The 14,590-nt window shown below is 40.8% G+C and overlaps 1 protein-coding gene across 3 annotated transcripts in view; it reads right to left on the bottom strand.

Annotated features, from left to right (window-relative positions):
• Nucleotides 1-14,590, bottom strand: part of LRBA (LPS responsive beige-like anchor protein) — a 1,108,277-nt gene that overhangs the window by 104,415 nt on the left and 989,272 nt on the right. For all 3 annotated transcript variants that reach the window (XM_063920568.1, XM_063920569.1, XM_063920570.1), the window contains one exon: nt 4,271-4,426. In XM_063920568.1, the coding sequence (XP_063776638.1) occupies nt 4,271-4,426 (156 nt within the window). The remainder of the gene's footprint in view (nt 1-4,270; nt 4,427-14,590) is intronic.

Here is a 14,590-nt window from a genome sequence, read left to right as displayed (position 1 = left end):
TCTCGGCAGCTCCCTTGCAGTCCTGGGCAAATGATATAGTACAATACACATGATATATCTTATAGATATATCTTAAGATCTGGAATTGGCTACATCCAGGAGTATGCTCTCGTTGACAATAGCTTCAGATCTTCCCTGCAGCAGGAAAACTATTTTTTAAACACAGCCTGTACAATGGCAGTTAGGAGCAGATTGGTTGGTACTTTATCTCTCTCCAAGCTTTGACAAATATCCCTGATGATCACATAGAACACCTCAGGGAATGGCAGTTGCCCTGAAATCACATGCCACTACCAGAATAGGAGGCTATCAGCAGAACAGAGTGTATTAAACCAAGTCATGGGTAATGGTAATGGGTGTTAGAAATATTCCGGCAGAGGGTCTCTGATACTTACAGATATTTTGACCTCTGTTGGAAGCCTTTTTCAAGGCAGCATACATAACCTATCCAATAAAAACACTAAACAGTTGTCCCTGACCATAGAATCTGCAACAAGAACTCATAGAAGGAAACAATGAAAAGCCATTATGAAAAAAAACCAAGGCCAGAACATACAGAATACTACACAATAAAAGGCTAACGCTACTCCTCACCTCTGTGGAGGGAATTCAAGTGTTTTGCCACTAGATGGCACCTGACAGAGCAATTTAATTGTTGCTCATCAGGGTGCGCACAGCCACTTGCTCGGACATTACTGTTATGCTGTTCTGTCATGTTGACAGGCTGGTAACTAGTTCCAAATAAAGTGTAATGAAAAAACTGATAACAAATAAAACCCACTTGATTACACACAAAACTCGCAAAAAACATTTTACTTAAAAACCCAATTATCATGTCAACCACCAACAATATAGTGTATGACTTCTAACAAACATCAACAAGAAAATGCAGAGGAAGCACTAGGGACTTATTAGAGTGATTCCTCACTCTGTTCTGCTTAGATGCTCCTATATTCTGGTAGGGGCAGTCACAGTTCCTGAGAAGATAGTCTACGCAATTAAATGTTTTTCACTGAATGTGAATATATTTCCACATTTTACTTGTTCCATTAGTAAACAAAGTTTTCTGAAAGATTTTTCTTCTTGCATTCTCTCAGAAATGTGTATTTGTGTGATTTTGAGCACCCTACACTAGTGGTTTACAGATGACATTTCACAGCTCACCTACTGTACATGACTGATACGCCCAGTACATTTGTCTATTCTGAGAGTGCATTCACATAACATGTTTTTGGAAGATGCTTTTTGAACTTAGCACTTCCACTGCTCCCCTAGCATTCAGACAATGGTCATTGTGCATTCCTTGTGTCTATTACTGGGGACTTTTGGCACAATAAGCACCAGTTAAATTGTATCAGTGAGCACTTTTAAATAAAATATTACACCATATTATTTTTATTTTGTGTTTTCCTCCATTGTAAGACTTTCATAAAAAGGATCCATGAAAAAGTAACTGGTTTTGTTTGTAAGGAAGTAATCATATGCTCTCTACTTGATTTACATTGATGGTTGAGCAATACATTATACATACAGATGGAGCCCTCTTCATCTTTGCCTTTAATAGGATTAACTTGTTCTCTCTGTATTGTATTGCAGCTGAGAACAATAGATGAAAGGCTTATGCTAATAAACCATGGTGCACCTAGGTGCAGCATAGAACCCAAGATGAGCGTGGCTCCATCTGTACACTACCCCTTCCCCAAAATATTTCACGTTGTATTGAAACGTAAGCAATTTAAGTCCAGTGAATATCCTAAAATGATACAAAGGTAAGCATCTAGATGTTACAATACAAGTTTAGGTGACCAAAAACGGGAAAAAAAAAGTATATTTCAGAGTTTACATTAAGCAAATACATTTCAGAGAACAAGTAATGGGTTAAGAATTTACAGTTGCTCTGCAGCAATGAAGGTAAGCGTTGCCTGGGTCATGAAGCATTGCCAATGGTCTACTGAAGGCTGGAAGAAGGTATTATGTACCGGAGAACAAAAAATGAAATTCACCCCTGTATTTTGCTATTAAAAGCATTGAGTGCCCTTTTAAATCTAAGGCTTGAACACTGCGGGAACCATATCAGTAAACAGTCCCTGTGACATCATCTATCAAACATGGAGGAGGAAGTGTGGTGCTCTGGGGCTCTTTCGCTGGATCCCAAATTGTCAGCTTACAAAAAGTGACTGGCACCCTTAACCAAAAGTTGTACCACATAATTTTGTAGCTGGTCTAGCCTAGTTGGTCAGGGGTTCATACTACAACAAGATAATGACGAAAAACATTTATCCAGGCTATGTCAGTACTAAATATTAGGAAAAGAATAAGACTGTAGGCTTCAAAATCATGAAATGGCAGCACAGTCTCCATACTTCAACCCCATCGTAATGGTTTGGGTTGAACAGGACAGAAGGGTGAAAGCAAAATAACCTACAAGTGCAACTATGTTGGGAAGAACCCCCTAAAGGATTTGATTTCTACTTTAGAAAGAATGGCACAAGTTGTTCGGTGGTTATATCTGCAAGAGCTACTTTGATGAATGAGAAACGTAGATTCCATATTGTTAAACAAAATTATTGTATGATTTCTATTACTAAACTCCAACTATTTATTTGTTCTATGCTTCAGAGTACACTGAGACAGTGAAAAGTGGCAAAATGGGATGGGATATCCTAAATGTTTGACAGGTAGTGTAAATCACGTTTTAGTATGTTCATTTAGGCAGTTTAGTGGCTTCCATAGAGGGTCACTGGCAGCACAGAGGAGAACTACAACCAATTTACTGAGCTATACTAAAATTGAATGAATCTACCATAAAGGATGTACTGAATGGGCTACAGGTCAGGATGAAAGCATGCACAAGACTTCCAGCAGATGAATTACCCATTACAGGTTGAGTCTCCCTTATCCAAAATGCTTGGGACCAGAGGTACTTTGGATATGGGATTTTTCCGTATTTTGGAATAATTGCATACCATAGTGAGATATCATGGTGATGGGACCTAAATCTAAGCACAGAATGCATTTATGTTACATATACATCTTATACACACAGCCTGAAGGTCATTTTAGCCAATATTTTTTATAACTTTGTGCATTAAACAAAGTGTGTCTACATTCACACAATTCATTTATGTTTCATATACACCTTATACACACAGCCTGAAGGTCATTTAATACAATATTTTTAATAACTTTGTGTATTAAACAAAGTTTGTGTACATTGAGCCATCAAAAAACAAAGGTTTCACTATCTCACTCTCACTCAAAAAAGTCTGTATTTCGGAATATATGGATATGGGATACTCAACCTGTACTTGTTTACCAACTGGTACATGGGCAATGGAAATGTAACTGCACAATGACCTGATGTTTGATGACAATCGTTTGGCCCATATGGGATGAAGAAAAATATGTTGCCAGTCAGCACAGAACTATGGGTTATGCTGCAGAATATATTTGGGCCTGATTTAGCCAAGACTAAATCTTGCAAAAGGCTTCAAATGTGCACCAGGACAAACCATGTTACGGGTGTAAGGTGTGCAAATTCATTTTCTTTTTATTAGAAGACTCACAAAAGTACACAAAAATAAAACAAATGCAAGGGAACCATTTGTACAGGTAGAATAAAGACAGTATATACATATTATATTACATACATAAGGGTTAGCGGGAAAAGGTAGGTGTACAAGGGGCAACAGGGCTACAGAAAAAGAGCCATGAAGAACACTAGGCTGCAATCAGAAAATCATAAAGAAAAAGAATGCCATGCGGGAAGAGAAGACAGACAAAAACAAAGACCAATGTGATAAGCCAGGGAAGAGGTGGAAGCAAGAAGGCGTAAGGTCCCATCGCGCATGGGTCAAACAGAGGGGGTTGGTGCAGAAAGCAAAGGTGACGGGTGTCTTCAGAATAGAGCCAATGGGCCCATACCTGGGTAAACATGTGGCCTCTACTGTATCATGGAGTCAATAAGTAATATTTTCCAACATTGTAATATGCCAAATTTGTGATTTCAAGGCAGAAAGAGAATGAGGAAGGGAGTTCTTACAGTTACGAAATTACTTATTTTGTTGGGAAAATAATACCTGCTTTAGCATATAGCCCACAAATGATAAGAAGTGTCTAAATGTGTATATGGTCTAAAAATCTATAGCTATTAATCGATCTAAAAAAAAAAAAATTAGTAAATAAAACAAATAGTAAATAAAAAGAGTACAAGGGGTAGATTTACTAAAGCATAAAGTAACAGCATATTACACTTAATTAACTAACTTACCTGTATCGGTTGAATATACACGGAAACTTTTGTCCCAGAAGCCACAGACTAAAATGAAACGGTTGTCTGCTGTGATCACAAAACACTGAGAATGGACCTGGATGCTTTGGTCTAAGAGATCAGAGATTTGCCGTCTGTGCATTCCGGTGTTACTAGCTACAAAAAATATATGAACATACATTACTCTCTTGCTTCACAGTTTTCATTTAAATCCCTAATGCCATCAAAATTAACTGGTATTTCAACATACAGAAACCGGTATAAGATAGACCGTTTTAATACATGTTCTCTTTGAAGAGACCAAAGTCAAATAAATCCATTTAAATCAGCCTCTTTAGCAATAAAGACATAGCAACAAAAACGGTCCTAATTAAGCTGACAGAGAGTTATTTGTTTGGCTTGTCTTGTAACAACATTATCCGGGCATTACCAAACGGCACTGCAGCACATTGATAATAAATATACTGCAGGAAAAGGCTAGAAAGGGCTCCAATAATAGTCTGAAATTGTAACAGAAGATGATTCTGATCCGTCCTCCGCATTAAATTCCACCCGCTTTCCAAACCAAGCTATTGGTAATAAAACACTCTTGAAAAATAGCTACTTTTACTTGGCCGAGGTTTGCAGTCATGTCTCTTGCGAGAATTCCTTGAATTGCTTTTAATTTATTGCTAAACAAGGGTAGACCATGTGTGAAAACCAGCATGACCGTGAGACTACAACAAAAAGTAACACTGCACGCTGAAGATATTTTCTTCTGTAAAGCAATCAGAATCTTTAGGAATGACAATGGAGGACGCAGAGATTTATGATATTTATTAATCTTGAGCAACAAATTCTACAGTGTATATAAAAGTAAAACTCCCATCAAAAGAAAAGTGCAATAAAACAGTGTCATCTCATATCAGTTGTGTTTTGTTGCAAACTGCCTTATGTTAAATACATATTGAAATTATTAAAACTTAGCACACAGGGTAATCATTTTAGGTATTTAGGGGCATTATTAAAGTCTATTAATCACACTGTGGTGCAGATAGTCAAACAAATGTTAAGAAAAAGATCATTAGGCAAACAAGGCTCGCACACTTGGCCCAGTTGGCACTGAGTAGCCACGATTGCCCTAATCCTTTAATACGTTCTGTTTTATTTCTGTAAACAAAGGGAGGGAGTAACGGGGCCCAAAACTGTATTTAGCCTAGGGCCCCATCTGGTCTTAATCCAGCTCTGGTAAAAACACACTTTCTAACATGAATTTTGTTCACTTCGCATACATTTTCACACTGTCTGCAGCGTATATCAACATGGATGTTCTGTCCACTATAACAAGAATACTCATTGAATACATTATAAGTTATACAACATATAAGCTTTGACAAGCGTTATGAAATATTTAGTTATTAGAAACTCGTGTGTCCAAGCACTATAGGTTTGCAAGTTGAAACTCCGTTTACAATGGTTTCTTTGCAAATCCTTAGCTGGGAGACAGGTTTATGTCACTGGACACTGTGGTCTGCTTCTGATGTACAAGTCACAACCATCTCTTCTAGGACAGCATGCCTGTACATCTATACATGTGACATGAAGTGGGTTACACAGAGAAAATGTTTCACATTGAATGACTGAAGCGAGCAGTGGGCACATAACAGAAGATAGTTTAGTGTCAGAGAAATGAAAATGAAAGGAAGCCCCCAAGGTAAAAAAACAAAACAACACTTTAGGGCAGGGGTGGGGAACCTTTTTTCTACCAAGGGCCATTTGGATATTTATAAAATCCTTTGCGGGCCATACAAAAATTCTCAACTTAAAAAATTACCCTGCCCCCCTGTAGGTCTGCCCCATAGAGGTACTGTGTTCGCGCGCCAAAAAATGGGTGTGGCCAATTAAAATGGGACATGATACACATATGCCCCCAATAGTGCAGTGCCAGATCCACAAATGCCCCCACAGTGCCAGATCCACAATTGCCCCCACAGTGCCAGATCCACAATTGCCGCCACAGTGCCAGGTATACAAATGCCCCCACAGTGCCAGATCCACAAATGCCCACACAGTGTCAGGTATACAAATGCCCCCACAGTGTCAGGTATACAAATACCCCCACAGTGCCAAATCCACAAATGCCCCCACAGTGCCAGGTATACAAATACCCCCACAGTGCCAAATCCACAAATGCCCCCACAGTGCCAGATCCACAAATGCCCCCACAGTGCCAGGTATACAAATGCCCCCACAGTGCCAGGTATACAAATGCCCCCACAGTGCCAGGTATACAAATGCCCACACAGTGCCAGGTATACAAATGCCCACACAGTGTCAGGTATACAAATGCCCCCACAGTGTCAGGTATACAAATACCCCCACAGTGTCAGGTATACAAATACCCCCACAGTGCCAAATCCACAAATGCCCCCACAGTGCCAGGTATACAAATACCCCCACAGTGCCAAATCCACAAATGCCCCCACAGTGCCCCCCCACCCCACTGTGCTGCTTACCGCTGCTGCTCCATCCGGCGGAGTGTCTCGGGTGTCAGGACAGGGAGGAGAGCGCGGCTATGTCAGGCGGCGGCGGCGTGTAGGACCTCAAACCAGCCGCTGGTTCATGAGTCAATCAGAGCTCGCGGACCGGCTGCGGCGGCTCCTGATTGGCTGTTGGTCCGCGAGCTCTGATTGGCTCATGAACCGGCGGCTGGTTTGAGATCTTACCTGCCGCCGGACATAGTAGCTGCGCTCTCCTCCCTGCCCTGACAGCTGAGACACGCTGCCGGCAGCGTGTCTCACTGACACAAGCGGGTGGGCCGGAACAAACGGCTTTGCGGGCCTTATACGGCCCGCGGGCTGGAAATTCCCCACCCCTGCTTTAGGGGGTCGATCCAATTAGTTGCGAAGGGTGCAATGTACCATTGTGCTTCAACATTGGCAACGGCACCTGATCCTGCACCCTTAGTGGCTTGAAATCAGCCCCAATTAGCACAAAATTACTTGGGAGTACTATGGTGTGGTGTGCACTTTTGTGTGAATTTGGGCCGCCGCAAAGTGACTCGCACCCATGAGATTATCGCGGCTAATTGGACTGACCCCTATGTTTGAGTTCTCCTTTTAATCAGCCAACGAAAGCAAATTCAGAAATATAATTAAACTACAGTGTGTGCAGTATGTCCTAGATGTGGATGACTCCAGCAGAGATTTAGGGTTCGCAGTAAGTATATTAAAAGGTCTGCCCCTCTATAACTGCATTTGTATTGTGAAACCTGCTGTAAATGTAAGATGCCTCAAGCTTGGCGGCATCTGTGTTCTCTTGCGGCTCAGTGTAAGTCTATTCTAATCAGAGCTCTAAGACTTAGGAGAAAGCCAGGATAGTAGTCCTAAATATAGATATCAGCCTGTTACAGGGACATAGGATTGCCCTTTGTTTAGCTGCATGCCTACTGTTTTTCCCAGGTCTATCCCCTCCACTACAAGTTAAACTGCTTTAATACATTCTGGGCACATTTGCTTATCCGTTGCTGCCCAAATAAAACCATAGGAAAAGGGGAGAACCCATGGTGCAGTCTGAGACCAGTCATATGTGCTGTACAGTAGCTGGTAGCATCAGGGCAGGACTAACAATGTGATGGGTGGAGCAGCAGCTCCAGGCCCCCATGAAAATAGGCTCACAGTAGACTGACAGCATTAACAGGAAAACCTTTTTTCCTGTCACAGGCTGCCAGCTGCTGTCCATCTAGGCCCAGCTCATACATACCCTGCTTGGCCTGACAATGTGTTCCCCACAGATTACCGATAACTGCCATGAATTATTAGATTAAAAAAACAATAGTTTAAGTTTATCGTTAAAATAATATAATGAAAGCCCATTATGAGGGGTGGCAGTGGTGCTATAAGATTTCCAACTTCCAAATACAGCAGGGGTACAATACTGCTGTTTACGGCACAGGTTCTGTGAAACTGTACAAGGCCAGTAGACGCACCTATGAACGGGGCTACATTATGTGATAAAAGCACTGGTAAAGTGATAAACGGGAGATACAGCATGCTTGTCCCAGGTCTTTGGCTTATGTGATTTAAATCCCCAGGAAATGTCTGTTTTGCTAAACCGCCTTGATTAGAGCTTGTGCTTTTACTAAAAGTCGGATAATGAGCCATGGATGTGAGAGAGAAGGGAGGGCTCCATCTTTAAAGCCCTTTTTCAATTTTTAGGCCTTCAGCCTGAGAACGGCTAATTAGTGCCTGCACCTGTAAGAGGACGATATAAGCGGTGTCAGAGCTTGGCTCAGGGTCTTATTACCTGGGGAAACATGCATCAAGTCTGCTTTGAGACACTGTGATTTACTGACTGTAAGTACTGTGCATATGTCTATGTTTGTGGTAGGTGCATTAGGTCCTACCACTCAGAGAGGGAATCTATTATGTTTAGTTAGTGCCCAGGCAGGCTAGGATTTATTTTTATGTTTTGTTTTTATACTGCACAATAAAATTAGCCATGGCAAGATTGCACGAAAACCCTGGACTAGTGTGCTGTTTTCCTGGCTGCTATGTGTTTGGAGGTGCCCATCTACCCCGAGAGGGCACCCGTACCCTGATCTGCTCACAATATGTATTACAGAGATGGCAAATGTATATCCTCAATGCATTTACAATTTTTTGGGACGTATAGTGCCAATGGGTATTAAATGGTATGCTAATTTAACAAAGCAGTAGTAATGTTTTGTTGTTTACAATTGCTATACTTTTTTTTCCATTGGAATCACAATGTAAAAACAAAGTTCATAGTTGAAGGCTTGATACAAGGTATGGGCTCTCTAATTCTCCTATGGTTTAAATCAATGGTGTCAAGATATGAAAGCAAACCGAATCCATAGACTGTGATCCTATCATTCACATGGCGAATGCAGTACTGTTCCTCTAGCAGATATGTAAGTTACACTATGGGAAATTATAAATATTTCCTCAATGGTTTACCTTTCTTTTCCCCTTCACTGATAGATACAAATATAAATGGTATGCGGATAAATTACCGGGTGTAGTGATTCCGGCGGTCGAAATACAGACAGCCGGGGAAATGCCGGCGGTCGGAATCCCGACCCAAGCCTGGTATTCCCACTTGGGTGGTGGTCCACGCCATCACCCGAGGGGGAATATCGTCAACGGGCCCAAAGCATGGCAAGCCCAAGCGGGAACCCGCTGCGCTCGCAGACGCAAATCTGGCTGTTGGGTTCCTGCTGTTGGCCTCCTGACCTCCGGGATCCCATACCGATCCCATATAAATGGCTATATCTGTAAATCCACCGGTGATATCTAATTAGAGTACATTACTTATGTAATACTTAAGTATCATTATAATATTTGTATTTCAGCAAATTTTCATTGAAAGTAGAATTCTTACAACTAAGATCATAATGACTATTAAGTGTACCTACAGCAAAGAAAAATCCAGGTATGTACATAGCACTCAACAACATATTTGTCCCTAAAACTTCTGAGTTTGTTCTTCTCATATTAAGTGCCAGGAATATAAGTATCTGTACGCTAAAATGTTGCAAAAAATAATGCAGGTTGATATGACCATAAAGTGTCTGCTCTGAATTTTGCTTTCGATGCAGTGTGAATAATAAGGACTGTTGTTTCTTTACGAGGCAATAATGTGTTCCCTTGGCGGGTAAACAAGTCAGTATTGTAGTTTATCCCAGCCAGGGATTTGGATTATTGCTCTGAGAATCTGAATGACAGCATTACGAGTGCTTTCTCATACAGGTCATTTTTTCCCATCTAAAGTTTCAAAACTATTATTCAGTTGTAAACAGCCCTAATCGCACCACGACCATCGTAAAAGACTGCTCTTGCCTGGGAGATTACACACTGCGTTCATTTCCCCCCCCATCTGATATCCCTTCTAAAATAAATATATATATATACATATATATATATAGATAGATAGATAGATAGATAGATAGATAGATAGATAGAAGAAGGGAGGCGTCACTCAGCAGTTCCAATGGTCAAAATTGTATTGTACAACAACAGCAAATGAACAACATAGCTGTTTACATATATAGGCAAATGTTTATCAAGGTCCATATGCAGTGCAGCAGCACATAATCATGGGGGTCATTCTGAGTTGATTGCAGCAGGAACTTTGTTAGCAGTTGAGCAAAACCATGTGCACTGCAGGGGAGGCAGATATAACATGTGCAGAGAGAGTTAGATTTGGGTGTGGTGTGTTAAATCTGCAATCTAAATTGCAGTGTAAAAATAAAGCAGCCAGTATTTAGCCCGGAAAAGAAACAAAATAACCCACCCAAATCTAACTCTCTCTGCACATGTTATATCTGCCCCCCTGCAGTGCACATGGTTTTGCCCAACTGCTAGCAAAGTTCCTGCTGCGATCAACTCAGAATTACCCCCCATATACGAAAGGAGCAGCATAATTTTGTATATGAAACTTAAGTCACAAACATTTGCCTATACAGGTTGAGTATCCCTTATCCAAAATGCTTGGGACCAGAAGTATTTTGGATATCGGATTTTTCCGTATTTTGGAATAATGACATACCATAAGGAGATATCATGGTGATGAGACCTAAATCTAAGCACAGAATGCATTTATGTTACATATACACCTTATACACACAGCCTGAAGGTCATTTTAGCCAATATTTTTTATAACTTTTTGCATAAAACAAAGTGTGTGTACATTCACACAATTCATTTATGTTTTATATACACCTTATACACACAGCCTGAGGGTCATTTTAGCCAATATTTTTTATAACTTTTTGCATAAAACAAAGTGTGTGTACATTTACACAATTCATTTATGTTTCATATACACCTTATACACACAGCCTGAGGGTCATTTTAGCCAATATTTTTTATAACTTTGTGCATTAAACAAAGTGTGTCTACATTCACACAATTCACTTATGTTTCATATAGACCTTATACACAGCCTGAAGGTCATTTAATACAATATTTTTAATAACTTTGTGTATTAAACAAAGTTTGTGTACATTGAGCCATCAGAAAACAAAGGTTTCACTATCTCACTCTCAGTCAAAAAAGTACGTATTTCGGAATATTCCGTATTTTGGATATTTGGATATGGGATACTCAACCTGTATATGCCAACAGCTACGTTGTTCATTTGCTGTTGCTGTACAATACAATTCTGACCATTGGATGTACCTGCGTTCGCGGTACAGGTAAGGTATTTAAGTTGTTTTTTGTTGTACAATCACTAGTTTGCAGTGTCCTGAAGAAGGGGGTTCGTCCCCCGAAATGTTGACGAATAAATGCACCCTTTGCTTTAATACTTCTGAAAGTGAAAGACTGAGTGCCGCCGTCCCTCTCTTTTTTGTGTATATTGGGGTTGCCATACCCCCAGGAGGGCACCGGAGCAATACCCCCATGGGGACAACGGAGTGCCGGGCTGCTTCCATGTACTATACATATATATATATATATATATATACACATACATATATATATACATATATATATATACATACACACACACATATATATATACACACATATATATATATATATATATATATATATATATATATATATTTATATATTTCAGGTCCATAAATATTGGGACGTCGACACAATTCTCATTCCCATTTCTTTTGGTCCCTTAAAAAGTGGGAGGCACATATAGAAACCGTTGCAATTCCTACACTGTTCACCTGATTTAGATGTAAATACCCTCAAATTAAAGCGGAAAGTCTGCAGTTAAAGCACATCTTGTTTGTTTCATTTGAAATCCATTGTGGTGGTGTATAGAGCCCCAAATATGAGAATTGTGTCGATGTCCCAATATTTATGGACCTGACTGTGTATATATTATATATTTACATATACATACATACACCCCTCCCAAGGGGGCACTTATAGTGTAGTAATATTTAAAACTATTTTAATGAAATAAAAATTGCACATATCAGGCGTAGACCACATCCTTAAAGAAGTCGTTGTGTTGAAATGCATTGGATGGCAGTAGGTAGCTATACTACCACGACACACACACTTCCACCAAGAGCTTACATCCCGGTGAGAGGTATTGTGGACTTGCGCATAACATCTGTTGTGGCTGGTGGTTACTTACATGCTTTCAAGAATTAATTTTTATTTAAGAATATGTGAGCTATTTTAAAGTGCATTAAATGGATATTATACTACAAAATGAATGGCCTTAGGCTTTGCATCTTGGGTGCCTTTGGTGGAAGGATTTACCTATAAGAATAATCACCAGATCTCATCATCCCTGTTTATGGAGAAGTTGAAAGTCAGAAGATGAACAGGTGAATATATGTAGTCTGTCAAGTACCAACCACCCCCTCCCCCAGGTGGCGACAAATACGTTTTATCCACCAATGTGTGTAAATAGAAGGTGGCTCTGTTGTTAGTAGTTACTGCAAACTGTACAGAGGATTTGGTATGTATTACCGGCAGACAGAATGCAGACTGTCCATATCCCGACAGAATGCCAGTAACAAGGCTAGCGCTAACAGTCCCCTTGCTGGCCCGCTGCGCTTTGGGCTTGGTGGCTCGCCACAGGATCTATGCCCACTCTATTGAGTGTTGTGGACACTCAAAATTGGGAATAGCCCTGGTGCGCTGGGATTCCGGCTGGCAGGACTTTGGTGTCGGTATCCTGAACGACAGGATCCTGACTGCTGGCAAATTGACTGCATCCCCTGTCCAGGATACTAGTCATCAGAAACGGAGTCTTCATTTTTTTATTACAATAACTTGGGATAATGATATTTCTAACTACTCGATTTTTGAGCTGTACTGACCGAGTCCTATTGATCCTCTACAGGGGACTAATTTCTTCATTGGACCTGCTTAATGTATTCATTTGGCAGAAAACGCATTTAAATTCTTACCAAGGCTGGCATACAGAAAAACACAGGATAAAAGTGGTCCATAAAAATATTTGTATTGCATAAAGAAACATGCTAATGTTCATGACCGCCTGCGTTTCATCACATGTGACTTATCAAGTAGCAGTAGGGATACGCATGTACAAACATGTCTGATACTCCCAGTCTCAAGGTTAATACACTTTATAAGAGATGAAAGTGAGAACACACTGCAGACATGAGTTATACAAGAGAAAAGGATATGTTTATGCTCTGGGAAAAACGAAAGTAGCTGAAACATCAATACTCCTTCATTCCATTTTGTTCTGCAGAGAACTCTTCAGTAAGTAAATGCCTCTCTTCTCTGCGGGTGCCATCAGGCTTGTTATTTTCCAGAACCGCTTGTTCTGATTTACATCTTGACTAACATTACATAAAGAAAGCTCCTTCGTGACATTGCCTTGTCCCTGTTCTTTCTTCCCAGCTTTCCCTAAACAGTCTCAGATTGGCCAGAATATTCCACATATTCCATTTTCCTGTGACTGTCAGGCCTTTAACAACAACAACAACAAAAAGTTTGTACTGTATATAAATAGGCTGCAGAAAAAATATCTATCTTAAAGGGAATGGCTGTTAAGGTGCATACACACGGAGAGATTTTGGCTATGAGAGATTTTGACTAACTTTTCCCTTGAACTGGCAGTAGGAGATTTTGACTAACTTTACCAGAGATTTTGTCTAACTATGCAAGAGATTTTGGCTATGGGAGATTTTGACTATCTCATTTAAATAAGGGGATGAGTGTCATATATAGGACGATTTTACAGGGTGGCTGGTATTTAAATAGCTGAAAGTAAAAAAAAAAATTTGCGTGGGGTCCCCCCTCCTATGGAAAACCAGCCTCGGGCTCTTTGAGCCAGTCCTGGTTGTTAAAATACAGAGGAAAAAATGAGTAGGGTTCCCCCATATTTAGACAACCAGCACCGGGCTCTGCGTCCGGTCCTGGTTTAAAAAATACGGGGGACAAAAGACATAGGGGTCCCCCGTATTTTCCAAACCAGCACCGGGCTCCACTAGCCAGGGAGATAATGCCACAGCCGGGGGACACGTTTATATTGGTCCCTGCGGCCGTGCCATTACCCCCCCAACTAGTCACCCCTGGCCGGGGTACACTGGAGGAGTGAGGACCCCTTAAATCAAGGAGTCCCCCCCCTCCAGCCACCCAAGGGCCAGGGGTGAAGCCCGAGGCTGTCCCCCCCATCCGTGGCCCGGTGGATGGGAGGCTGATAGCCTTTCAATAGTAATATTGTTCTTTACAGGAGGCCTACAGGTCCCAGCAAGCCTGCCCCAGCATGTTGGCACTTGGAGAACCACAAGTGCCAGCATGCCCGGACATAAAGGGCCCGCTGGCACCTGTAGTCCACCTGTAAAGAAAATATAAAAAAAAAAACACA

This window comes from Pseudophryne corroboree, chromosome 1 (assembly GCF_028390025.1).
Source record: "Pseudophryne corroboree isolate aPseCor3 chromosome 1, aPseCor3.hap2, whole genome shotgun sequence".
Lineage (NCBI taxonomy): Eukaryota > Metazoa > Chordata > Amphibia > Anura > Myobatrachidae > Pseudophryne > Pseudophryne corroboree.
The sequence above is the reverse complement of the archived record's forward strand: the minus strand, read 5'-3'. Positions and strand labels throughout refer to the sequence as shown.